Genomic DNA, 26,478 nt, shown 5'->3' on the forward strand with positions numbered 1-26,478 from the left:
AAGCAATGCCGAATAACTGAGTTGGAAGGGACCTTGGAGGCCAGCGTCAGACGTGACTCACAGGGAGATGTTTATCTCGGTTGGTAATAAAATGTCTGCAAGAAAACCACCAAGTTCTGAGCGCACAGAACATGAATGACTGAATCTCATTAATGTCTCTGTGGCACTGTGCCTTCAGGAGCCAGGCCTACATTAATCTTCTAAATGACTTCACTTGTCAGTGTTCTGTCTTCTACAACCTCAGAAGTGGTTGCTTCTTGTCCTACTCTCTTTAGAGCATAGCTTGACTCCCTCTTCTTTGTGGCAACCCCTGAGATATTGGAAGACTGCTATCATGTCTCCCCTAGTCCTTCTTTTCATTAAACTAGACATACTCAGTTCCTGCAACTGTTCTTCATATGTTTTAGCCTCCAATCCCCTCATCATTTTTGTTGCTCTCCTCTCCTCCTCTAGAGTCTCCACATCTTTTCTACATCGTGGCGACCAAAACTGAATGCCGTATTCCAAGTGTGGCAATTACCGAGGCCTTATAAAGTGGTATTAACACTTCACGTGATCTTGATTCTCTCCCTCTGTTGATGCAGCCTAGAACCATGTTGGCTTTTTGGGCAGACTCTTTTTCCTGCGTTGGATCTTGGGTAATGGCTATTTGCTTATGGGTAGAGCTATCTAGATATGTGGCTTCTTTTAGTCAATTCTTTATCTCTTAAGTGCTGATCAGCCGTGGGCTATTGAGAAAAGGTAGGGACTGCTGTCTGCCTGCAAGAGCATGCTTCTCCATTTCTCCTTTAGGGAAATATCATATCTTGCCTTTTTAATGTTTCCAAAAATATTTCATGAGGGTGGGGTGGGGGCTTCCCACAGCAGGAGGCGCTCATTTGACTTTCCTAGCAAGGAGACCAGATTTTTTTTCCCCCTGCAAATTTCAAAACTCTCTGTTCAGTCAACTTGTTGACTCCTATGGATCCATAGGGGTGGTTTTCTTGCCAATGGCAAGGTAATGGTTTGGTATGACCATTTGTCGCAAATGTTTCATTGCTTCCAAACCTGATCTGTGGCCCCAGGGATGCCTTAATCTGTACATGCCTAAGGCTGATGTGAAAATTTACCTTGATCAAGCCAGGCATTGCTAGAACATCACGTTCATCTAAATTTATACCTACGTTTGCTGTGCTTCTAATCTATCTATAACAGGAGATGAAAGTAAACTTGATCCCCCAGATATATTAATCTATGATAGTGTCTATATATCACATATAGGCAAATATTTCTGGGAATGTCAAGATGCTGACCCTTAGGCCAGGCCAGACCAGAATAATAGAGTCAGAGGGACCTTGGAGGTCTTCTAATGCAGCCCCCTGCTCAAGCAGGAGATCCTTATACCATTCCAGACAAGTGACTGTGCAGTCTTTTCTTAGAAGCCTCCAGTGTTTCACCATTCACAATGGAGGGAAGCCATTCGACTGATTAGTTCTTCTAACTTCCAGGAAACCTGTCCTTAGTTCTAGGTTGGTCCATTTCCATCTGTTGCTTCTTGTCTTGTTAAGGTGTTCTGAATATTAAACATGCTGTCAGGCCTGTAGTTATGTTCTTTTTAGGATCTTTGGCCTGCCACACTTTCTTATAATTTTCTATGCTGTTTCATTAGTGTAGTAGTTGGGAGGGGGGAATAGAAAGGAGTAGGATTGTGGAATGTATTGTTGACATTCTTTTATAGAAGCCAAGGTCATCTTTTGTCTCCGCACCTCGACACCTGACCGGAAGCAGAGGGGTGTAGATGCCGGCGTGGAAGATGATGATTGGAACATGTGATGGATTTGTGGGCGTGGGGATAGATCATGAACTTTCAACTGGGTGGAATTCCAGGATGCAAATCAGAGTTGGAATTTTCCATAGACGTGCTAACTTGCCTGTAGAATAAATTGGACCTTTAAGGATAACTTTGCCTTGGACAATGATTTAATTCTGCATGGTATTTAGAACACTAATACATGCACAAGAAGGATGGACTACTTCTGAATAGGACCCTCCTTAAATCGGTGGGGAAGTTCAAAAGTGTTGAGCATATTTGATAAACACAACTTATGCCTCCAAGTTTGACAGCCCTTAGTTTTACAGTCAAGAAGAAACACGGTTTAGCAAACTAATCATACAGATGTCAACGGTCTGACTAGCCACCCCCAGTGGTGAAATTCAGGTTTTTTTTACTACCGGTTCTGTGGGCGTGGCTTGGTGGGCGTGGCAGGGGAAGGATACTGCAAAATCTCCATCACCACCTAGAGGTGAGTTGCTACTGGTGCAGCCCAGTGCAGCCGAATTAGTAGTGGTATTCTGACCTGGGTCACAGAACCAGCAGCGACCCAGGCTGGCCACACCCCCGAACTAGTTCCCTGGTTGCCGCTGAGGCTGCCGTTTCCGGCATGTTGTTTAGTAGTGCGTGTGCATGCACAGTTAACTGTAAATTGTCTGGCTCGCGAGCGAAGCAAGCCCTAAGCGAACCAGTAGTAAAACCAGAAGCAACCCATCTCTGTTCCCACATCACTCCAGGCGAAGGATACTGCAAAATCTCCATTCCCACCTCACTCTGGGGCCAGCCAGAGGTGGCATTTGCCGGCTCTTCAAACTACTCAAACTTTTTACTACCAGTTCTCCAGAACCTGTCAGAACCTGTCAGAACCTGTCAGAACCTGCTGAATTTGACCCCTCCCCCCCAAATAGGCACTCACAGGAACTTGCATGGTTAAACAATAGCTTCACGCTTTCTCCACCCATGGATGTTCTCACTGTCCAATTATGAATGGTCCTTTTGTTTTGAGAACAGTTCACTTCTTTGTCAGATACCTGCAGCAGTGACCTTGGTGGATTCTTGGCTGTCACGGTGTATTCCCTTGAGCTTCTGCATTCTTTCCCACCCTTCCTTCCCCCACAGTTCTTTGTCACGTTGAATAGTGATAAGACTTGATAACTTTCAAAAGTGCTTCAATCATGACAGCAGGTGTGTTGTAGACCACAGGACAGCTTTCTCATAAGCTTTGAAGCTTTGATTGTTTGTTTTCATGTGTCTTCCTGCCAGATCCTGCCACAAAGAACTTGGAAATGAAGGACACCATGTCTTTGGTTGGCGCTTACTACAGTGGGAAGTCAGTCCTTGTTACAGGAGCTACGGGGTTTATGGGGAAAGTCCTGGTCGAGAAGCTTCTCCGGTCTTGCCACGACGTGAAAGCCATCTACATTTGTGCGCGGCCCAAAAGTGGACGTTCCATGCAAACCAGAGTGGAGAATCTGCTGCAATGCAAGGTAAGGAAATTCAAGGATGGACAGAAATGGGTAGCAGCTGGTAGGGTTTTGCCACAGGTTCACTGCAGAGGTGGTATTCAACAGGTTCTGACCAGTTCTGGAGAACCGGTAGCGGAAAGTTTTACAGTACGGTTCGGAGAACCGGTAAATACCAGCTCTGACTGGCCCCATCCCCATCTATTCTCTGCCTCCTGAGTCCCAGCTGATCGGGAGGAAATGGGGATTTTGCAGTATCCTTCCCCTGGAGTGGACAGAGAATGGGGATTTTACAGTATCCTTCCCCTGGAGTGGGGAGAGAATGGAGATTTTACAATATCCTTCCCCTGGAGTGGGGAGGGAAAGGGGATTTTGCAGTATCCTTCCCCTGGAGTGGGGAGGGAATGGGGATTTTGCAGTATCCTTCCCCTGGAGTGGGGAGGGAAAGGGGATTTTGCAGTATCCTTCCCCTGGAGTGGGGAGGGAAAGGGGATTTTGCAGTATCCTTCCCCTGGATTGGGGAGGGAATGGGGATTTTGCAGTATCCTTCCCCTGGAGTGGGGAGGGAAAGGGGATTTTGCAGTATCCTTCCCCTGGAGTGGGGAGGGAAAGGGGATTTTGCAGTATCCTTCCCCTGGAGTGGGGACAGAATGGGGATTTTGCAGTATCCTTCTCCTGCCATGCCCACCAAGCCACGCTCACCAAGCCACTCCACTGGCAGAGGGCTGCAGCAATGTGGCTGAAAAGGAGCTCAAGGGCCTCTTTTTGCTGGCAGAGCGCTCGGGCCGCCACAGGCGACCCCAACACAAGTGACGTCAAGTTGTCTATGGTCACCCCAGCCCCCGAGGTCAAACACAACCCCGATGCAGCCCTCATTGATATTGAGTTTGACACCCCTGCTCTCTCTGCTAGCATTTGATGCCGCCATTAATAATATCAAATAAATTAATTCCTGGTGTCTCTGGAGATTCTCAGTCATCCAGGTCATAGTTATCCCAAAGGTCCTTTTTCAAGAGGCAACTGGACTTCCTGTTACAAGAAAGTCCATTGGCCTCTTGGAAAAGCACCTTTGGTTTCATTCAACCTTAGGAACCTTAACATTTCCATTTTTTGTTAAGTGAATATTCTCTGTTGCACTCCAGGTGTTTGATAGAGTCCGGGAAGAGTGGCCCAATTTCCATGAGAAGATTAAGCCCATCAGTGCCGAGCTCACCCAGCCAAACCTGGCTATCCCTTCCGAAGACATGGAGGAGCTGCTCTCTGAGGTCAACGTGATCTTCCATTGTGCAGCAACGGTTCGGTTCGATGAGGCCCTGAAGTAAGTTTCTCCTTCCTTTCTTCTTGGGTTTCTTGCCCTCCAGCCCCAATCACATTTTCTTGAAAGGAGACATGAGTAAGTACATCAAGCCATTCCCAAGAATTAGGGCTACATCACTTTGAAGAAGACCATATTGGAGTGCAGCCATTATTTACAACACAGGCAGGGTGGGCTGCTACGGGTTTGCCTGGGTTTGGGAGAACCTGTAGCTAACATTATGGCCAGTTCGGAGAACCTCCAAATCCCACTCCTGGCTGGCCTCGCCCACTCCTCCCCTCCCAGGAGTCTCCATGCAGCCCATTTTGGATGCAAGGTAAGTGCAGCACCCATGTGGAGGCTCTAAGAGGGGTGGGAGAATGGGCTTACCGGAAGTTCCAGAAGTCTGGAAATGGGTCTGTTTCCAGCCTCCGCAGGGCCTCTGGAGCATGGGCGAAGCAGTTTTGGCCCTCCCAGAGGCTCGAGGAAAGCCTCTGGAGCCTGGGAAGGGCAGAAATGACCCATGGCAGTGGTGCAAGTAGGCCTTGCCCACCAATGGACACACCCACCCATCAACCACAGAACCTGTTGCTGAAATTTTTGAAGCTCACCCCTGAACACAGGTAATCCTCAATTTATAACCATAATGAAGCCTAGGATTTCTGGGGTAAGTCATGATGGTCATAAGTCAAGGCACTCACATGACAAGGTCCGGTTTTATGACCTTTGCTGTGGTCATGTGACTGTTGATGTGTGTGCACCCATTGGGACTCCAGAACTAGGTTTTTAAGTAGTGTTTGTCATAACTTTGAATGTGCACTAAGCGACTAGTTAGAAGTCGAAGACCATGTGTAAAAAGGTTAGAAGAGATCCATAAAGTGTACCGTATTTTTCGGAGTATAAGACGCACCTTTTTCCCCTCAAAAAAGAGGCTGAAAATCTGGGTGCGTCTTATACACTGAATACAGCATTTTTTGCCTCCCGAAACCCCGCCCCTTCAACAAAATGGCCGTGCAGAGCCTTTAGGAGGCTTATAGAGTGCTCCTGGAGGCTGGTTTTGCTCAATTTCTACCCCCCAGCCCCCAGAAGCACTCTATAAGCCTCCTAAAGGCTCTGCATGGCCATTTTTTTTGACAAAAAATAAGCTCATTTGCATGAAAAATGGGCCATTTCTGGCAATTTGTTTGCCCCCCCCCCAAGAGGACTTTACAAGCCTCCTAAAGACTATTCATGCCTTTTTTAAAAAAAAAAAACACATGCCCGTTTTCGTGAAAAATGGGCCATTTTGGGGAGGTCTGCAGAGCCTTATACTCCGAAAAATACGGTACTTGTTTGCTTTGCCAGAACCAAAAGAACTTTGAACAATGAAATATTTCTTTAGCTTATTGGTTTGGTTTAACGAAGAATACTACTTCCCACCTAAGTGATGGGAGGGGAGAGTGGAGCAGGAAGCATCTCAGAGGCGAACTAAATGCATATCCATCTTTTAAAGCTTAAGAATCGAAGTTGTCTAAAGTAAGGTTGGCAAAATTTGGCAATGGTGTGACTCAGTTTTGACAATCTGGTTTGAAATTGTTCCAGGCATCTGGATAAGGTTTGAATACTAGAAGTGGAAAGCTCCCACATTCTTTCCGACCTGATTCGTTAATTTTTTTAAAAAATTATTCTGTCAAAAACGAGGCAGCTACTTTCACAGGTGTGGTATTCACTTACCTTCCCTACCGGTTTGCAAATGTGAGCGCGCACGCTTGCTCACTTCACTTGCACACACCACCTCTGCGCATGTGCACAGCCTTCCACGCATGCACTTTTGGCAAAAAAATGGCCTAAATGGGATGCCGTAGATCTAGGGTGAGTGGGCAGGGCCACCTGTGATTTCTGCTATTGGTTCGAGCAAACCAGTCCGAAATAGTAGAATACCACCTCTGAATTAGTAGGATTATAATGTGCAATTTGCTGGCCTATTTCTGCTTTGCATCAACCCTCAGAACTTTCCCCAAGACATTGTTTGTTTGTTTGTTTGTTTGTTTGTGTGTGTGTGTGTGTGTGTGTGTGTTTAAAAAAAATAGAGATAAATAAAATTTATCTGAAAACTGTTTCAGCCTGATACCCTTTAGAGAGCATGGGGGAAAAAAGTACATTGCTAATATTTTACTCCTTAGTTCTCCTAACCTATTTAGCGAATGGACACAATGCTGGAAGTTCAAAGGGCTTTCATTCCAGTTTTGCTCGTAAAATTTGCTCCAAATAAATAGAAATAAAAGATATTGTCAGAGCCCCTCTGGCTCTGGTGCAAGCTTTCACTGGGTTTTATCTTCTCTCTGGTGTCTCTAGTCACTCTGGCCTTCTCTCTGGATTGGGCCCGTAACCTGTCAGTGTATGCACAGTGTGACTATTATTTTGAGACAACCCAGGAGCAAAATGCAAAGTTCCAGGTGTAGCTATAAAAGAAGAAACAGACATTGCGATCTCGGAACTTTAAAATATATCGCTCGCTTAGCTTTCGTTAACCACTGCTAACATTGTCAGAGTGCAAAAACCATTAAAGAGATACTTGCCTTTATACACTATTAATCAATTTGGCCATTGTGCACGTGATAGGCCAATCCACCCAACAACAAAGCTAATTACAGGTGGGAGGCGAGTGGATGGGCCTATCACATGAGCAATGGCCAAATTAATTAATAGTGTATAAAGGCAGCTGTCAGGTTCCAAAGGGTAATAAAAACAGCCAAACACAGAAACGGTTTGAAATGCAGTTTGTATTCTTCCTTCGGCACGAAATGACCAACAAAGCACTAAGGCAATGAATAAATTGTCAGAGCTGCCACCCAGTGCTCCCCACCAGCTTTTATAGTTACTTAGTAATTAGGATAGCCTGTTTGTTGTATCATAAATAGCCAGTTCACATTATCAAAGGCCTTCTGCGCATCGAGAAACATCAGAGCCAGTTCCGGAATCGCAATGTCTGTTTCTAGATGATAGATAGATAGATAGATAGATAGATAGATAGATAGATAGATAGATAGATAGATAGATAGATAGATGATAGATGATAGATGATAGATGATAGATGATAGATGGATGATAGATGGATGATAGATGGATGATAGATGGATGATAGATGATAGATAGATAGATAGATAGATAGATAGATAGATAGATAGATAGATGATAGATAGATAGATAGATAGATAGATAGATAGATAGATAGATAGAATCAATCAATCAATCTTAACTATAACATGGAAGTACACATGGAGAGACAGAGAGAGAGAGAGGGAGGGAGAGGGAGAGGGAGAGAGAGAGGCCCTCACATGCCTCCCTTATATAGACGGCTTCTTAACCCTGCTGACTCATTCTCATTTCATCATCTTGGTTTACAGCCTTACAGCAGCTGGTAAGCTATTAAATCCATCATTACCTTAACATATATGCTCTTTAGGAACTATGGGGGAGAGGCTCTGATGTTCCCATTGCCAAACAGCAAATGACCTTAAAAAGCAGAGTCCAGGTATCTTTTAAATTCACCAGGTAGTCAAAAGTGGAGTTTGTCTTCACTGTAGGTGATGCTGTTATCTTTATTTGCTGGGGGGGGGGTGGAGGGGGTTAGTCAACTAATTTGTACCAAGCGACGGTCATTTCCACAACTAGCAGAGATCTCTCATAAGGTGATGTAGACTATACCCGTGGTCTTCTCCGCACTACATGAGATATCTTGCCATCAAGACGTTCTGAAGCTCCTGAGTCAACTCTGAGAAGAGCCAAGAGGACCTCACACCAGCAAGACCTCATCCTAGCTTTATGTTCCTTCTTGAGCAGGGATGCTCTTCTCCTGAATGTTATGGGCACCCAGCAGCTCCTGAGGCTGGCCCACCAGATGAAGAACCTTGAAGCTCTCATCCACGTTTCAACAGCCTATTCAAACTGTAATCGGAAGCACATAGAGGAGGTCTTCTATCCTGTTCCTGTGGAACCAACGAAGCTTTTGGACCTGGTGACGTAAGTAATGGAAGCAACCCTCCCTCTATTGTGATGTGATTGTAAGTACATCTGAAGGAATAATTACTGTCTTATCCTATGCACTTTCTTCCAAGAAAGAGAGAGAGTTTGTGGCAGGGAAGTTCCAGAAATGTACAACATTTATGGAGGTGCCTCCTGCAAAGAGTATTGTTACAATATAGAACATAATTCTTTATAGAATTAGAATTCTTTATTGGCCAAGAGTGATTGGACACACAAGGAATTTGTCTCCAGGCAGGGGTAGGCTGCTGGAGGTTCGCAGGGGTTTGGGAGAATTTCTAGCTAAGATTCTGTGCAGTTTGAAGAACCCCCAAATCCCACTCCTGGCTGGCCCTGCCCATCCTACCCCTCACCTCCCAGGAGCCCACACATGCCTTGTTTTGGATGCAGATAAGTGCAGAGCACACACGAAGGTTCAGGGAGGGCGAAAAACGGGTCTACCAGAAGTTCAGGGAGGCCAAAAGCAGGTGTGTTTCTGTCCTCCAGAGGGCCTCCGGAGCCTGGGGAGGCTGTTTTCACCCTCCCAGAGGCTCAAGGAAAGCCTCCGGAGCCCAGGGAGGGCAAAAACACCTCCCCCACTGTGGTGCAAGAGGATTATTAGGCCACGCCCTCCATAGCCACGTCCACCCAGCAAATGGGCAGAGAACCCCTTGTTAACATTTTTGAAGCCCGTCCCTGTCTCTGGTGCATAAGCTCTCAATATCCATGCAAGGAAGAGGTGACAAATCGTGGTCATAATCATAAATGCAGTGGTTTTATAAGGTAATGATCTTTGTCCTGGTAAATGGTAATGGAGAAGGCGGAAAACACACATACTTGGTTAAAAGATCAACCGCCATCATTGTTCCTGTGGAACCAAAGAAGCTTTTGGACTTGGTGGCATAAGTCAATGCCCCCCCCCAACCTTTTGGGTACCAGGGACCGGGTTCCATGGAGAGAGATTTTTTCACGTACCAGAGTGGGTATGGCTTCCTGTGCTGCCTGCATCCCGCGGATGGGGCTTCGCTTGTTTGCAAGGACCGGTTTCTGGCATGCCGCAGACTGGTGCCAGTCCACAGACTGGGGATAGGGGGACCCTGGTGTAAGTAATGAAAGCAATCCTCCCTCTGTTGCGATATATTTGCAAGTATGTTTGAAGGAATACTTATTGCCTCATCCTATGTACTTTCTTCCAAGAGAGAGGATTAGTGGTAGGAAAGTTCCTGAAATGTGCAAGGATTGCTAAAGTAGATATACCATGGGAAGAATATATCATGTGATCCTTCTTGACCCAAGGTCTGTCTTCCTCTTGGTAAACAATGTTGAGATTGAACAAGACACATGTGGAAGGCAGGAAGGAAAGAAGGAAGGAAGGAAGGAAAGAAGGAAGGAAGGAAGAAAGGAAGGAAGGAAGGAAGGAAGGAAAGAAGGAAGGAAGGAAGGAAGGAAGGTGCCATGCCCTTATCAGAGTCTAAATCCAAGGGGGAAGATGAACAGCTGACCGAGAGAAGGAGAGTGGCTCTGTTGGCTGTGGAAGAAACTGGGGAAGGGCTGGGCAGAGCAGGGAAGAGATAGAACAAGGGAAACGGGGTTCAGATGAAGACCAAGGCCCACCTCCCTCTTCATCCGGGGGCACACTGGGGAGAACGGAGAAGAAAGTGGTTTCAGAGGTGGCATTCTCCCAGTTTGGATCGGTTCACCCTAACTGGTAGTGGAAATCGTCTTATTCCTATGGCTCTATTTTGTCCTATTTAGGGACGATTTTTGAGCAAAGCACATGCGCGTAAGGTCAGGTGCATGCATGGACAGGGCCCGTGTGAGCGAAACAAGCACACACACACATTTGGTACGGAAGGTAAGTGAAAGCCACCCCTGAGTGGTACATAAATCTAAGAGCTATTGCTAATGCTATCTTAAAAGAGGACCTGCCATGTACAGTATATAAAATTTTAACTTTTCCAAGGAGGTGCATGTGAAAATGTGTAAGGACAATGCTTTAAGTTTAATTTTCTCCCATCAATATATTTTATTTTATTTTTAAAAAATATCCTGCTAGGTGGATGGATGAGTCCCTCATTGAGGCGATCACCCCCAATTTGCTTGGAGACTGGCCCAACACCTACACCTTCTCCAAAGCTCTGACTGAACATCTGATCCAGCAGGAGAAAGGGGACTTAAATGTTGCCATCGTTCGACCCTCCATCGTGGGGGCTAGTTGGCACGAGCCCTTCCCGGTAAACATGTGTGCTCTTCTGTTGCTCGATTTACATGCTACTTCTGGCAAAAAAAAGGTGATTTAGAGCCATTCCCTAATGGCTCTAAATAAGAATGTGTTTCTTATGCCCTGCCAGCAGAGCTGGCAGCAGATTCAGACAGTGAGGAGGTTGGAGAGGAACATGGGCCAGTCCTGGATTCTGGGGAAGGCTCTGATGGGGACTCTGCATCAGAGGCAGAGATGGGGACAGGGCCGTCTGACAGTTATCAGCTCCCTTTGGAGTCAGACATCAGTGAGGCAGAAGAACAGCTGGAGCCTGTTCCCAGTGTGCGCATGTGCAGAGTTGTCAGACGAAGGGAACAGCTAAGGAACAATGGTCGACTTGGGAGTAAGGCCACAGGTGGACGGAGAATAGCCCCTTCCATAGGGAATAAAAGAGGAGCGAAAGGGGAGTGGAGTTTGCAGGAATAATTAGTTCATTCCTGCATTCTTGCCAAGTATTGTGGTGTCCAAAAGATATTGGCTTGGCCACTCTTCAAGCCTGATAAAAATCGGTAATTGTGAACTAACTTGAAAGACTGTGGGAGAGGAAAGACTTTGCTGGAGAGGAATTCACTGTAAATTAAATAAAAGGGGTTTATCGGGACGAGGACTCAACTTCGTGCTGCTGGGGAAGCCTCGGTCAGAACAGTGCTTCTAATGCTTTTAGCAAAGCCATCACCAATAACCTTTAAAGCTAAAAAGAGTGAACCTGGATTCATTGATGGGATCTATTATGGAATCTTAAGGTTAGGAGGTCATGTGTCCCAAATAATGTCTGCAAAGGCTTAATTTTATGGGCACAATCATAACATTGAAAAGCAGACAAACATCCCAAAGGCGTCTGAGTCTAATCGCCATCCAGAAATCATGATGAAATCCCTTGTTTACAGCCAAGCCCTTCAAATTAATTACAACAGAACATTGTTTTCTAGAAACTCGCACCGGAGGTTATATATTGAGCATCTGGATGTTTTTAAGAAGAGTCTCTAGACCAGATGTGTCAAACTCAGGGCCCAGGGGCTGGATCCGGCCCACAGGGTGGTTAGATCTGGCCTGCGGGGCCACCCTGGAAACAGCGAAGGATTGGCCCACAGTGCCTCTGCCACAGCTGCCCTCCCGGTCTCTGTTTTCACTGGCAGAGTGTTGCAGGAGGCCGTCGCAGCTGAAAACGGAACTCGGGTGCCCATTTTCACTGGCAGAGCTCTCGAGCCACCACAAGCACCCTTGACACAAATGATGCCAAGCTGGCCATGCCCCCCACCCAGCCCCCTCAAGGTCAAACACAACCCTGATGCAGCCCTCAATGAAATCGAGTTTCACACCCGTGGTCTAGATTATCACTTATCTAAATCGGCATAAGATCTCCTGCTTAAGCAGGGGGCTGGACTACAAAGCCTCCATGGTCCCTTCCAGATTCTATCCTATCCTAGTGTAGTCTTCTTCATTATTCTATTCTATTCTATTCTATGCCATGCCATGCCATGCCATGCCATTCCATTCCATTCCATTCTATTTATTCTACCCTACCCTACCCTACTCTATTCTTCATTATTCTATTCTATTCTATTCTCTCTCAAACTTTACTTCCCAAACTATAACATATTTCTCAGAATGATCTACAACATTTGGTTAGGTGCCTCAAGGACTCTCTTTTAAGTAGAGAAATGGACTATTATGTGAATAATAAATACCGAAGAGCCGCTTTTCCAAGGGGGGTGGAATTCCCCCCCCCCAATCTAAACTCCTCCAGAAGTTGAAACAAAGTCCCAAAAAGAAAACTGCAGAACACTCAAAAGAGTAAGGATAATAAAAGACCTGGGGAGACCCCTCGCCTCACCACTCTTCAGCTGTTTCGTTCCAATTAATTGTTTCCTTCCAGGCTGCGTTCAGCGAAGCATGCGGTGGCATTCCGCGCGCTCCCTATGCTCCCCAGCTCCTGGGGCAAAGCTGGAGACCCCCCCCCCGCGGCCGCCGCCATTCCAGGGGGTCCCGCAAGCCGCCCCTATGGCAGGGCACCACTCCAAGGCGCCCTGTGCTCCCCCTAGACTTCAGGGGAGCCCACCGGAGCAGCGAAAAGGCAGACGCGCGCGTCCGTCACCTTCGGCTGCCGGAAGTCGTCCCTGCCGGAAGTTGTCCCTCCCTCACGATGTAGCTGTCAAAATGTTTTATAACCCTATAACCCCTTTTCCTTGTAAAATTTTTAAAACTAATAAAAAATTTGAACAATAAAAAAAATAAATACCGAAGAGAAAGTATTTACAACTTATGGTTTATGGCGAAAGGTACTCTGAAGCACACCCAGAGCCACATCGACCAAATGTATTTCCCTTCCATGTGCTTCAGATTAAACACAACATTTGCTCACAGCCGCTCAACCTAAAAGATGATTAACTAATACCAGCAGGATACTAATCAACAAGAGCAAAGCTTGCCATAACAATTCACGTCTAGGCAACCAGTTCCTATGATAGGAAAGCTTAGAAGGCAACTCTGCCCACACATTCTTGTGAAAGACCTAGCAGCCTCATTCAGGAAAGCAGTCCCATCTTCCAGTCTGACTATCGACAGCCTCTTAGTACAATTTATGCTGGACGAACAGGACTAACGTCTGAGACATTTAGATTTTGACCGTGAAGGGTCTGTCTTTCTGTTCTTTTGCAGCTGAGAAACTAGCTTCCGATTTGTGTCTCTTCATCTAAATTCAAAGAGAAACAAAACTGGTAACCTCCATATTAGTTTTCAAAAGGTTTGGGCAGTATTCATGTCTTTACACTACCACTCTTTTACATTCTTTTTTGTTGGTTACCCCTTTGTTGTTGTTAGTTGCAAAGTCACATCCGACCCATCATGATCCCATGGACAACGTTCCTCCAGGCCTTCCTTTTCTCTACCATCTTCCGGAGTCCATCATGCCGACTGCTTCGATGACTCCATCCAGCCATCTCATTGTCTGCCGTCCCTTTCTTCTTTTTCCCTCAATCGTTCCCAGCATGAGGCTCTTCTCCAGGGAGTGCTTCCTTCTCATGAGGTGGCCAAAGTACTTGAGGTTCATCTTCAGGATCTGGCCTTCTAAAGAGCAGTCAAGGTTGATCTCCTCTAGGACTGACCAGTTTGACTGCCTTGCAGTCCAAGGGACTCGCAGGAATCTTCTCCAGCAACAGAGTTCAAAGGCCTCCATTCTTTCTCAATTCTTAGCCAGCATTTAGCATTGTTTGCAATATTGGCTTAATCCATCTGTGAAGAGCAAAATTCCGCAAGGGAACCTCAATTTTCAGTCCTGAAGGTGCTTGACTCTGTTAGCCATCTGAAATATGTTGTAGACAATCTTAATGGACACACAGACTCCACAACAATCTATGTTTCATTTTTTTTTCAGGGCTGGATTGACAACTTCAATGGTACAAGCGGCCTCCTTGTCGCGGTAAGTAGAGATGAAAATAGGACTGCAAAAATCTTGGGAGCAGTGAAACAGGCCCAGAAGAAACCATGAAGAACCGAAGCATGAAGCTTATCTAGAGAGATAAGGGCAGAATCTAGGGATTCTGACAATGCATAGCCTATGCCAGGGGTGTCAAACTGGATTTCTTCGAGGGCCAAATGAGCATTGTAGTTCTCCTCCATGGGCCAGAGTGGGAGGGAGGAGCGTTGGGGAAGAAATGGAGCAGATGCGTCCTGCAACACTCTGCTGGCCAAAATGGGGCATGGGGCAGCCGCACACAGACTCCCTGTGCTGCGTTTTTGGCCTGGACGGCCTCCAGAAGCTATTTGTCAGCCAAAATAGGGCATCCTTGTTTTCGGCCTCCTGCAGCACTCTTTCAGACATTTTTGCACAGCAGAGTGCTGCTGGAGGCTGGGGAAGTTGAATACGAGCCATGCAGGGGCCTCATGGCACCTCCATGTGGCCCGTTTTTGGCTGGCAAACTGCGTTGGAAGCCGGGGAGGCCGAAAACAGGACACACAAGGGCCTTGTGAGACTTCCCTGTGGCCCGTTTTGGCCGGCAGGTGTACTGCAGGCTGGTCCTTTGATATTTCCAGGCCGGCCCCATGGGCCAGATCCAGCCTTGACTTTGACACCCCTGGCCTAGGCTGGTCCAGGAGGAGGTTCACCAGGCCTGGCATTTCTGAGCGAGTTCAAGAGCTTTTGGCTTTCCTGACAATTATGACAGTTAAAGCACCAGAATGATCACACTGCAACAGTGGAAGGCTAGATTCTGGGGAGAGCAGAGATAGTTCCACTGTTACAGAATTCAAGTCTCAGACTAACTAAGCCAGAGGTGGGTTCCTACCTATTTGGTCCGGTTCAGATAGTAACAGATAGTAACTCCGGTGGACAAGTGACCGTACCGGTTCTGTGATCGGCGACGCCATCTTGATTTTCTGTTCTGCGCATGCGCAGAACAATCTCCATTGAAAAAAATGTAATTTTGATTGGTTTTTTAATGTGCGCACGCGCAGATCGTTTTAAATGAAAATGCACATGAAGCGAGCGCACGAAGCAAGCACAATTTTTTAAAATACCAAACCAGCTGGAACCTGAACTAAACTCTATGCTAAATAAGGAAGTCGAGTTACATGGGTTAATTAACTTCTTTATTTCTAGGGTGCAAAAGGGATTTTACGGAGTATAAAATGCAATCCAGCGGCAGTCGCTGATATTATCCCAGTAGATCTCGCTATCAACTTAACCATCGTCGCTGGCTGGCACACTGCAGTTCACAGGTGGGGCCTCTTTCTTGAGCAAGAGATAAGCCATTGAAAACAAATGTTTTTTTTTTTCAAGGTGGCAGATTTTTCAGGAGCTGCCAGAGTTGCAATTCCTCATATCCTCATCCAGGTTTTTAAAGCTTCCTGAAAGTCCAACAGTGCCTCCTATAGGCAGTACTGCAGTACAGTACAGCAACAGCACTTATATACCGCTTTACAGTGCTTTACATCCCTCTCTAAGCGGTTTTACAGAGTCAGCCTATTGCCCCCAACAATTTTGGGTCCTCATTTTTCCCACCTCGGAAGGACGGAAGGCAGAGTCGACCTTGAGACTGATGAGATTCGAACTGCCAAATTGCAGGTAGCTGGCAGTCAGCAGAAGTAGTCTGCAGTACTGCACTCTCACCAGTGCGCCACCGTGGTTCGTTTGTTCCTTCACAAGATCCGTAGTGTTGTCTTCTGCCCTCTGCCTTGTGAGAGACGCCAGCACACCTACTGTTTTCCCAACCCGCAAACCGGAAGTTCAGGAACCCTCCCGAAGCCTCCGGACAGAGAAAAATAGCCCAACTGCCAACATGGAAGTCCATTCCAAAACTTCTGGTTTGCGTGTTGGGCCATTTTTGCCCTGCTCAGGCTCCTAGAAAGCCTTTGGAGTCTGGGGAGGGTGATAAACGGACCTACCAGGCCCATCGGAACTCAAAAATCAGGGTGTTTCCAGCCTCTGGGAGGGGCGGGGGGTATTTTTGTCCTCCCCAGGCTCCAAGAAAGCTGTGTATACGCATGTGCGGGGCAGTGGTTAGGTGTCACACAAGCATGCACAGGGGGCAAGGCACAGGGGCATTAGATTATGGGGGAGGGCACACAAGTATGTGCGACTTGGCCCCTGAGGTGAAAAAAGTTCGCCATCGCTGGTATAGTGCAATATGAATGCAATATCAATACAATGCAATACAATAGTAGAGTGGGAAGGGACCTTGGAGGTCTTCTAGTCCAACCCCATGCCTACGCAGGAAACCCTACACCATTTCAGACTAATGGCTATCCAACATCTTCTTAAAGACTTCCAGTGTTGGGGCATTCACAACTTCTGGAGGCAAGTTGTTCCACTGGTTAATTGTTCTGACTGTCAGGAAGTGTCTCCTCAGTTCTAAGTTGCTTCTCTCCTTGATTAGTTTCCACCCATTGCTTCTTGTTCTACCCTCAGGTGCTTTGGAAAATAGCTTGACTCCCTCTTCTTTGTGGCAACCCCTGAGATATTGGAACACTGCTATCATGTCTCCCCTACTCCTTCTTTTCATTAAACTAGACATACCCAGTTCCTGCAACCGTTCCTCATATGTTTTAGCCTCCAGTCCCCTAATCATCTTTGTTGCTCTTCTCTGCACTCTTTCTAGAGTCTCAACATTTTTTTTACATCGTGGTGACCAAAACTGAATGCAGTATTCCAGTATTCCAACTGAATGCAGCATTCCAAGTGTGACCTTACCAAGGCATTATAAAGTGGTATTAACACTTCACGGGATCTTGATTCTCTCCCTCTGTTTATGTAGCCTGGAACTGTGTTGGCTTTTTTGGCAGCTGCTGCACATGGCTGGCTCATATTTAAATGGTTGTCCACTAGGACTCAGAGGTTTTCAATACAATTGTATAGAATATGAAGGATGTGTGTTTTGAGTTTATTTTTTTATGTATAATGTGCACGCATTTAATTTCATTGTACGAGGTGCAATGACAATAAAGTAAACTATTAACTATTAATCAAAAAACCTCCCTCTTTTCAATGAGTATTGAGAACTGACATCACAAACAATTGCCGCTCTAGGGTGCCACACTTGTTCTCCTTAACAGCCTAGACTCTCCCTTCCACCTCCCATGACATCACAAACAGTTGCCACTCTAGGATGCCACACTTGCTCTCCTTAATGGGCCAGGCATTCTAGAGTTATGCTGGAACACACACACAGACACACAGACACACACACAGATAATAAATGTAGTATTCATACATTTTGTGAACTTTTTATTTCTATTCTTTTTCAGGCCCAAATCGCCACTGATCTTCAACTGTACCTCAGGTGGCCTCAACCCGTTGTCATGGGAAGAATTGCGTGAGTATTTTTTTTTTTAAAAGGATTAAGGATTCAGAAAATTCCACTAGACTTTTTGGTCATCCTGGACAGCTTGCCTTGCCATTGAGATTTAAAGGGGCACCACTCTCATTGTGGATAAGTAAGCACAGGGTGAGGTTCTTCGCAAGATTCGGTTAATGTAATCTGACAATGAAGTTACAACGCCCGTCTGTGCATCTTGTGTGGAAATACCTTGCAAGGCCGACAGTAGCCCAATGATTTGTTTTATTGTTTTATTTGTGAATCTCTAAGGCCACCTTCTTGTTAATAGGAAAGCGGTGGCCCTAAACACTCTTTGTAACAACATAATAACAATGCTAGCTATAACAATAAAAAAGACCAATGGCTGAGGGAGGAGACCTTTCTTTCCTGACAAGGACTTATTCCTCTTTCTTCAGCTATATTTACATCATGTGGCAGGAAACCACATCTGGTTTCTTTGATGGTCAAAGAGCACTTTGCCTTCTCAAATGGGCATTTCTGATCATTGTCCCTTTTTCATGCAATTACCACAATGGGTGCAGTATCTCTTTTCTACCATTCTGCAGAAATTAATGCAACAAATGTGTATGAAAAAAATCCACTGGAGAAACCTTTCAGAATACCAAAGGCCAGCATGACCTCAAGCTACTTCCTCCATCATTACTGCACATTTGTCTATCACACCACCCCTGCTTTTCTCTGTGACCTGTATCTGCGGCTGCTAGGAAAGAAGCCATGGTGAGATTGCATCTACATTGTGAGGTGTAGGGGATCCTTCCAAAAAAAGTCCAGGTAGCAGTTTTAGGGAAGCGCCCTTAAGAATACAGATGTTGCAGCCTACCAGCTGCAAGCAGAGCTGGTGTTAGACTCGGACGATGAGGAGATTGGGGAGGAACTTGGACCAGTCCTGGAGTCTGGGGAAGGCTCTGATGAGGGCTCTATGTCAGAGGCAGAGAGGGGGCCAGGGCAGTACAACATTCCCCAGCTGCCTTCAGAGTCAGAGATAAGTGGAGAAGATGAACAGCTGAGGCCTGTTCCGGATGTGCATATGCACAGAGCTGTCAGGAGAGGAGAACAATTGAGGACAAAGAGTTGACTCCGGACGCAAGGCACATAGGGACGCTGAATGGCCCCTCCCTAGCTGGGGAATAAACAGAAGCAAAAGGGGAGTGGCATTGTGGGTGACAACCAGGGGTGAAATGCTACCGGTTCGGACCAGTTCACCCAAACCAGTAGTAAAAAATGCTACCGGTTCAGACAAAATGATAGTTCCAACGATCAGCTATGCAACAATCAGCTGTGCCGCCCAATTTGTATTAACTAGAAAGCAGGAAATCCTGCTTCCTGGTGAATCTAAATCGGCATCGCTCTTCCTCCCCTCGCTGTTCTACTTACGTTTGCAGACTCAGAAAAGACTTCTTAATCCTCCTTTGTCAGCACTGCACGGTAGCGCCTGTGGTGTGCACGCAAAGCGAACCAGTAGCGAAGTGAACCGATAGCAGAGTTCAGAGCATTTTACCCGTGGAGAGAACCGTGCGGATTTATTTAGGAAGACTTGTGTATTGAGGTTCATACCTCAGAAACGTATTAGCAGGAATTAAATTACAGCTTTGTGACTGTAAAGGACTGATAAGATCTGTTATTGCAATTAACCCTTAGAAGGATTATTGCCTGGACTTTTGTACAATGTGACTACCATGAATTCACAGTAATTAAATAAAGAGGATTTTTTCAGAACAAGGAGTTTGTGCATTGGTTCCACTAAAGCTGGGTCAAAACAACAGATGACCTTTTTCCAGGGAGGACTACCGTATTTTTTGGACTATAAGACGCACCAGAGTATAAGACACACCATGATTTTGAAGAGGTAATTTTTTAAAAAAAATGTTTTTGCACTCTGCAGGTCTCCCAAACCCTCTGCATGCCTCATTTTGTGCACAAAGAAGGGGGCGTGAAGAGGCTTTGGGAGGCTTGTAGAGTGCTCCTGGGGGCTGGGGGAGCAAAAACCAGGAAAAACGGCCTGTTTTTTGCTCATTTTTGCCCTCCCCAGCCCCCAGGAGCACTTTGCAGGCCTCCCAAACCCTCTGCACGTCCATTTTTGCAAAGGGGGCAGGGTTTCAGCAGGACAAAAATTCTGTATCCAGTGTATAAGACACACCCAGATTTTTACCTTCTTTTTGGGGGGGGAGGGGGAAGGTGCGACTTATACTCCGAAAAATACAGTACTTTCTCCATCAATTTGACAGCTTTGGGGATTTATTTGAAAAACGACCTGATTGACTTGCAGCTTTGCTCATTGTTATGTGTGCGTGCGCCTGCACACACACACACACACACACACACCAATAACAACAGAAACAACTCTTCTACATCTTCCAAGGTCATAATCCTTCCAACAGCTTGAAAACCATGGAAATGATTCTGCTTAAAAACACCATCAACTAAATTAATCATTAGGAGCCAATATTGGTTGTGGTGTCCCTTCCAACCCATCTATCGATAGATACGTTTCCATTTTGCCTTTCAGGATGATGAAACTTGTCACCCGCTTGGACAAGACCTTGAATCTTCTTGAATATTTTACCAGCAATTCCTGGGACTGGAGCTACGAAAATACAAACATGTTACTGAAAGAGCTCAATCCAAAAGACAAAACTGTAAGCATCTTATTGAACCCCAGATCCCATCAATTACATTTAAATAATGAAAAGGCGTGTCCGGGCTAGATTGCAAACGATTTCCAAAAGGACAGATTCCTTCTTCGGAGTGCTATGCACTGGTGGGATTCAGACGGTTCGCACCTCTTCAGGAGAACCGTTGTTAAATTACACACACACCCCACTATCAAAATAGATCCTGGGCACTGTGCTGCAATGGAAAAAACGGGCAATGGAGTGGCCCGTGCAAGGGAAGGAGAAGGCTGCTTTCCCTCTTTCTCCTCCCTGCTCCTCCTCCTTCCCTCATGCCAGCCTCTCCGTTTCCCGTTTCCCATTTCTCCATTGCAGCACAGGGCTCAGGACCCTTGGGAGATGGAGGTAAAGAGATGTTGCTTAGAGAATGGTCAGATAAGAGGCAGCATAGCCCACAGATGGAAAGTGGGTAAGGCAAGAGGTTTAGAATGGACCCTCTTTAGTTTCTCTACCGGGTATAGAACTCTCAAGCTAATAACAGATCCCGCCATCAGATTAAAGGGCCTAGGTTTCTCTCTTTCTCTAGAGCAAGTGTCAGCAACCTTAAAACACTCAAAGAGTCACAAAGGTTCTAACCGGAACCCCTTCATTCAATTCTGGAGCCAACTGGAACTCCGGTTTCCCCACCATAGAGTCTCCTCCTAGCGTGGCATCCTTTTTCCTCTGCCAACCAGAAGTCTGGTTCCGCCCACCATAGAGTCTTCTCCTAGCACGGCATCCTTTTTCCTCTGTTGTCCAGAAGTCTGGTTCCCTCCCCCACCATATAGTTTCCTCCTAGTGCAGCATCCTTTTCCTCTGCCAACCAGAAGTCCAGTTCCCCCACCATAGAGTCTCCTCCTAGCATGGCATCCTTTTTTCTCTGCCGACCAGAAGTCTGGCTCCCCACCCACCATATAGTTTCCTCCTAGTGCAGCATCCTTTTTCCTCTGCCAACCAGAAGTCCAGTTCCCCCACCATAGAGTCTCCTCCTAGCACGGCATCCTTTTTCCTCTGCCGACCAGAAATCTAGTCCGCCCCCCATAGAGTCTCCTCCTAGCGTGGCATCCTTTCTCCTTTTACCGACCGGCGACAGGGAGCCGCAGCAGAGGGATGGTGTGGAATTTGAGGGGGCAATTTTGTTGTATACCTATTCAAAATTTTCACTATGGTACAGCTAATAAAATGATTTTTTTTCAATATCTATATTGTCTGACATATATTGTCATTCCACATATAACCTTGCCATCCAAATCTTAAATCATGTGCTCCCACTTCCAATAAAATCCTAATTCTTAAAGTCACCTACTCTGTAATCCAAACTAAGTAACAAGCTGCAAAGTACAATTTCAAATTTGATCATTTGAACTCTCTCCTTTTTTCTTTAGCCTCCTGCGGGCGTTTGTATTTAATTCTAGGTTTCTTGCCTTGCCAAACGAATTTAGAAATACCTATTTTGCCATTGTTTGAATGGTACATCCGTATATCGATATAGGTATTTGTCCAGAAAAAGACATTTTTTATAATGTTGATCATAAAATCAAGAATGGAATAGTCCTTCTCCATTTTAAGTAATCTTCTTTCTCTTTGATTCCAGCTGTTCTGCTTTGACATTTGCCAATTGAGTTGGTCAGAATATATGGAAGATTACTGCTTAGGAACTAAGAAGTATCTGTTGAATGAAGACATGGCTGGACTTCCTGCCGCCCGACAGTATATCAGAAAGTAAAACACCATACAATCTTTTGTGTTAACTTTCACAACCTGATAAAATATTGTGTTCAGTGAATGAAATTGTTTGGTCACCACAATTAAGGGTTTGGGCTGAGTGCCACTTATAGCTCAACCAAACTTGGTACACAGATGACTTACCCTCTGGAAACAAATACCGTGGCGGTAAGACACCCCTAACACCCCTCAGGGGATGTTTTGTTAAGATACAGCCTGTTGTGCCTTAAAATGGATTCTACTGTACTGCCTTAAAATTGCTTCTATTGTACAGCGCAGTGGAGTTGCCATGGCACAGTACTTCACAAGGGGGCTCCCTCTGGTAAGGGGGAAAATACAATATTAGACATTGTGTCAATGTTCATGGAAGGGGGGTTGGGATAAATAAATATCCGGGCAGCACTGGGTTATCAGCTAGTGTATCTATATTAAAGCATACACAATTAAAAGTGCCACAAAGAAGGGGAGGGTTCAAATTGTCTCAAATTGTACTTGGTCTCCTGCTTGAGCAGTGGGTTGACTATAAGACCTCCAAGGTCCCTTCCAGCTCTGTTCTGATTACAATACAATAGCATAGTTGGAAGGGACCTTGGAGGTCTTCTATTCCAACCCCCTGCCTAGGCAGGAAACCCTATACCATTTCATACAAATGGATATCCAACATCTTCTTAAAGACTTCCAGTGTTGGGGCATTCACAACCTCTGGAGGCAACTTCTGTTCCACTGATTAATTGTTCTAATTGTCAAGAAATTTCTCCTCAGCTCTAAGTTGCTTCTCTCCTTGATTAGTTTCCACCCATTGCTTCTTGTTCTACCTTCAGGTGCCTCGGAGAATAGTTTGACTTCCTCTTCTTTGTGGCAACCCCTGAGATATTGGAAGACTGCTATCATGTCTCCCCTAATCCTTCTTTTCATTAAACTAGACAGACCCAGTTCCTGCAACCGTTCTTCACATGTTTTAGCCTCCAGTCCCCATATCATCGTTGTTGCTCTTCTCTGCACTCTTTCTAGAGTCTCCACATCTTTTCTACATCTTTGCGACCAAAACTGAATGCAGGATTCCACGTGTGGCCTTCCCAAGGCATTATAAAGTGGTATTAACACTTCACATCATCTTGATTCTATCCCTCTGATTGATTGATTGATTAATGATTGATTGATTGATTGATTGATTGATTCTGGGGTCAAGCTATTCTCCAAACCACCTGAAGGCGAGACATGAACCAATGGATGGAAACTAATCAAGGAGAAAAGCAACCTAGAACTATGGAGAAATTTCCTGACAGTGGTAACAGTTATCAGTGGAACGACTTGCCTCCAGAAGTTGTGAATGCACCAACACTGGAAGTTTTTAAGAAGAGATTGTACAAGCATTTGTCTGAAAGTGTATAAGGTCTTGTGCTTCAGCAGGGGGTTGGATAGATGGCCTCCAAGGTCCCTTCCAACATTGTTGTTCTATGTTATTCTAAAAGTAACGTTAATTCAATGCCCCTTGGATGCTATTCTTCTCTGTATTTAAGCATTTCTCATTCCTATCACCATAAGCATGAAACGTGAAGAAAGTTGTCCAAGAGCTGAACAGGAAGACTTAACAATAGCAATAGTTATTTAGCTTAGGTAGTCCAGGTGCATCTCATGTCTGATCCTTACTTAATAATCTAGATCTGCTTGCAATTCTCATGAAATGCAGGGTTAACATTCTGAATGGTTAGTGGTAGGTGGGAACGGACGTTGCTATCTTGAGCTGGACTGCTCAAACCTTCTATCTAAGGTGGATAAGGAAACCCCATAACAGGAGTTTTTAAGATCTGGGTCACTGGGTCTTCTCACCATGTCTGTCAGGGTTCCAAATAGCATCCAAAAGTAAATCAGAGTCCAAGGCAAAGTATTGCTCAAAGTTCCAATTTATTAAGAGAGACATGTTGGCACATCTGGGAAAACCCAAATCTGAAAGCTTCCCAGTTCCCTCCCCCCCCCCCAGTTGAAAGATGCCCCCACAGCCACAAGTCCATCACATGGTCCAGTCTTCCACTGCCATGCTGGCAGCTTCCACCCATCCAGTTCCGGTCAGGTGCAGAGTTGCAGAGATAAAGGATGACCTTGGCTTTCTAGAAAGAATTTCGTTATGGCTACATATCATCTAACTCCTTACGATCCCCCTTCCCATTTTCCCACAATAGAAAATGCCCAGTAGAATAATAGAAAGTGTGGCAGGCCAAAGATCCAAAAGAAAAGAGAGCCGCAGGCCTGACAACATCCCCTCTCCTCCCTCCTGTTTCCCTAAATCACTGGGATCATAGGGATGGTCACAGGTGGACTGCTGGGGGGTTCGCACGGGTTCGGGCGACCCTCTAGCGAAGATTCTGCATGGTTCGGTGAACCCCCAAATCTCACTTCTCGCTGGCCCTGCCCATCCCTCTCCACCCTGCCCCTCCCAGGAGTCTCCAAGCAGCCCATTCATTGGACCAGGTAAGTGCAGGGCCCACGAGGAGGCTCGGGGAGGGGAGCAAAAGAAGCCTACCGGAGGTTCCAGAAGTCAGGAAACAGCCCTGTTTCTGTCCTACAGACCCCGGAGAAAGCAGTTTTCATCCTATTGGAGGTTCGAAAAAAGCCTCCAGAGCTTCGGGAGGGTGAAAAATGGGCCTACTTACTGGAAGTTCTGGAAGTCCAAAATAGCCCTGTTTCCAGCTTCCAGGGGGCTTCCGGAGCCCAGGGGAAGCAGTTTTCAGCCTCCCAGAAGCTCAAGGAAAGCCTCCAGAGCCTGGGGAGGTCAAAAAACACCTCCCCCACCCCCGCTGCGGTGCAGGAGGTTGACTAGGCTAAGCCCACCATGACCACGCCCAACCAGCCACAGGGCAGCAAACCCATTGCCGCAATTTTTGCTGCACCCCTGGATGGAATGATTACTTTATTTGGGGCCAAGGTGGCACAGAAGGTCATACTTTTTTTGATACGATGAGTACATCTCACTCTACAAATTCCAACTGGCGGTTGATCTGGTGTCTATATCTGGCACTATCCTAGTTCAGCTCTTCTTCTTTTTTTTTTCTCTTTCTCTCTTTTCTATTTTTTATCAGGCTCAGGATCATCCAGGGTACCCTGAAGGCCGCTGTGCTTGTGATCCTCTGGCGTGTCTTCATTGCAAGGTCTCAGATGGCTCGCAATGTCTGGTATTTTGTACTAAGCCTCTGCTACAAGTTCCTTAGCTACATTAGAGCTTCCAGCACCCTTAGACCTTGACTGTGCCTTTCAAGGGATCGTTTCCCTATGTCCTGGAATAACCTTCATGTCCTCAAAGCGACTCCTGGTTTCTGTCTGCTCCAACAGCAACGAGATGCCATTCAGCTGCTTGTTTAAGCATTCAACAGATATCACAAGAGACTTTAATTGCTACTACTGCTACTATTAAGTTATTGCTGCTGCAGTGGGCACTGACTTCCTGTTCCTACATCCATCCCATCATCTCTTATGAAGCTGCATTTTTCACTATGGCATTTACCTGTTTTGTTTCATCCCAGTGCCCAGCTGAAGCATGAAAATCGGCACTAGGTATCTCCTACCCAGAAGTACTGAATGATATAATTTTCAGGCATTTTGTACTGTATATGAATTGATTTGTATTCCATGTACTCCTACTGAATCCAACCAGCAGAGCTAAAAAAATTGTTTGTATAATTAAGGTTCGGGGATCTCCTTCACTCCTACTGATGATGGGAACCAATGTGAAATCAACCAAGCAATGACAGCTACTTTTGAGGGTGGGATATCACACACACCCCTCTGTTCTGACCAAGACTTCCTGAGATCATGAAGTAAACTCCTTGTCCCGACAAAAATCCCTTTTTATAAATTTACTGTGAATTCTGCTCATTCACATCCAGCAAAGTCTTTCAAGGGAGGATTTACAGTCACAGTAAGATACCCCTAACACCCCTCAGGGTGTGTGTTCTGTTAAGATACAGCCTGTTGTTCCTTAAAATGGCTTCTACTGTACAGTGCAGTGGAGTTGCCATAGTAACGGCTTCACAGTACTCCACAAGGGGGCTCCCTCTGTTAAGGGGGAAAATCTAACATTAGAAAGTACATTTGGTCTGGACATTTTCCCCCTATAAATAAATCCCCGGGCAAAGCAAGGTTATCAGCTACTAGCAGAATAAATATATGCTTGTGGAGTCCTGGTCTTGGTATGGTCTACAGTGAGGCTGACAATTGTGAATTCCCAAGCTGATTGTGTTGTGTTGTACTGTCTCCTTCCTCTAATGCACCTGTTTATTAGGGAGATATCTATCTGCACACTTCCAAATATTATCTGTCTGTTATGGACAAACATATGTTTCATTTTTATTGCTTTGATAATACCGATTGCATATTTATGAAATTCATCTTCTTTATGCTCAATAAAAGATTTTTCAAAAATCATTTCTTAGTGACATCATTTTAATA

The 26,478-nt window shown here is 45.7% G+C and overlaps 1 protein-coding gene across 1 annotated transcript; it reads left to right on the forward strand.

The window, feature by feature from the left end:
• Positions 1-3,096: 3,096 nt before the first annotated feature.
• On the forward strand, positions 3,097-25,275 carry LOC309395002 (fatty acyl-CoA reductase 1-like; the record flags this gene model as incomplete). Its single annotated transcript, XM_081958728.1, has 11 exons — positions 3,097-3,297; positions 4,416-4,591; positions 8,390-8,569; positions 10,626-10,803; positions 14,203-14,247; positions 15,427-15,545; positions 17,571-17,638; positions 18,208-18,379; positions 20,169-20,298; positions 21,905-22,032; positions 25,113-25,275. The coding sequence occupies 11 exons, from the start codon at positions 3,097-3,099 to the stop codon at positions 25,273-25,275; spliced, it is 1,560 nt and encodes a 519-aa protein (XP_081814854.1).
• Positions 25,276-26,478: the final 1,203 nt, after the last annotated feature.

Source organism: Natrix helvetica (genome assembly GCF_964273705.1).
Source record: "Natrix helvetica genome assembly, chromosome: 6".
Lineage (NCBI taxonomy): Eukaryota > Metazoa > Chordata > Lepidosauria > Squamata > Natricidae > Natrix > Natrix helvetica.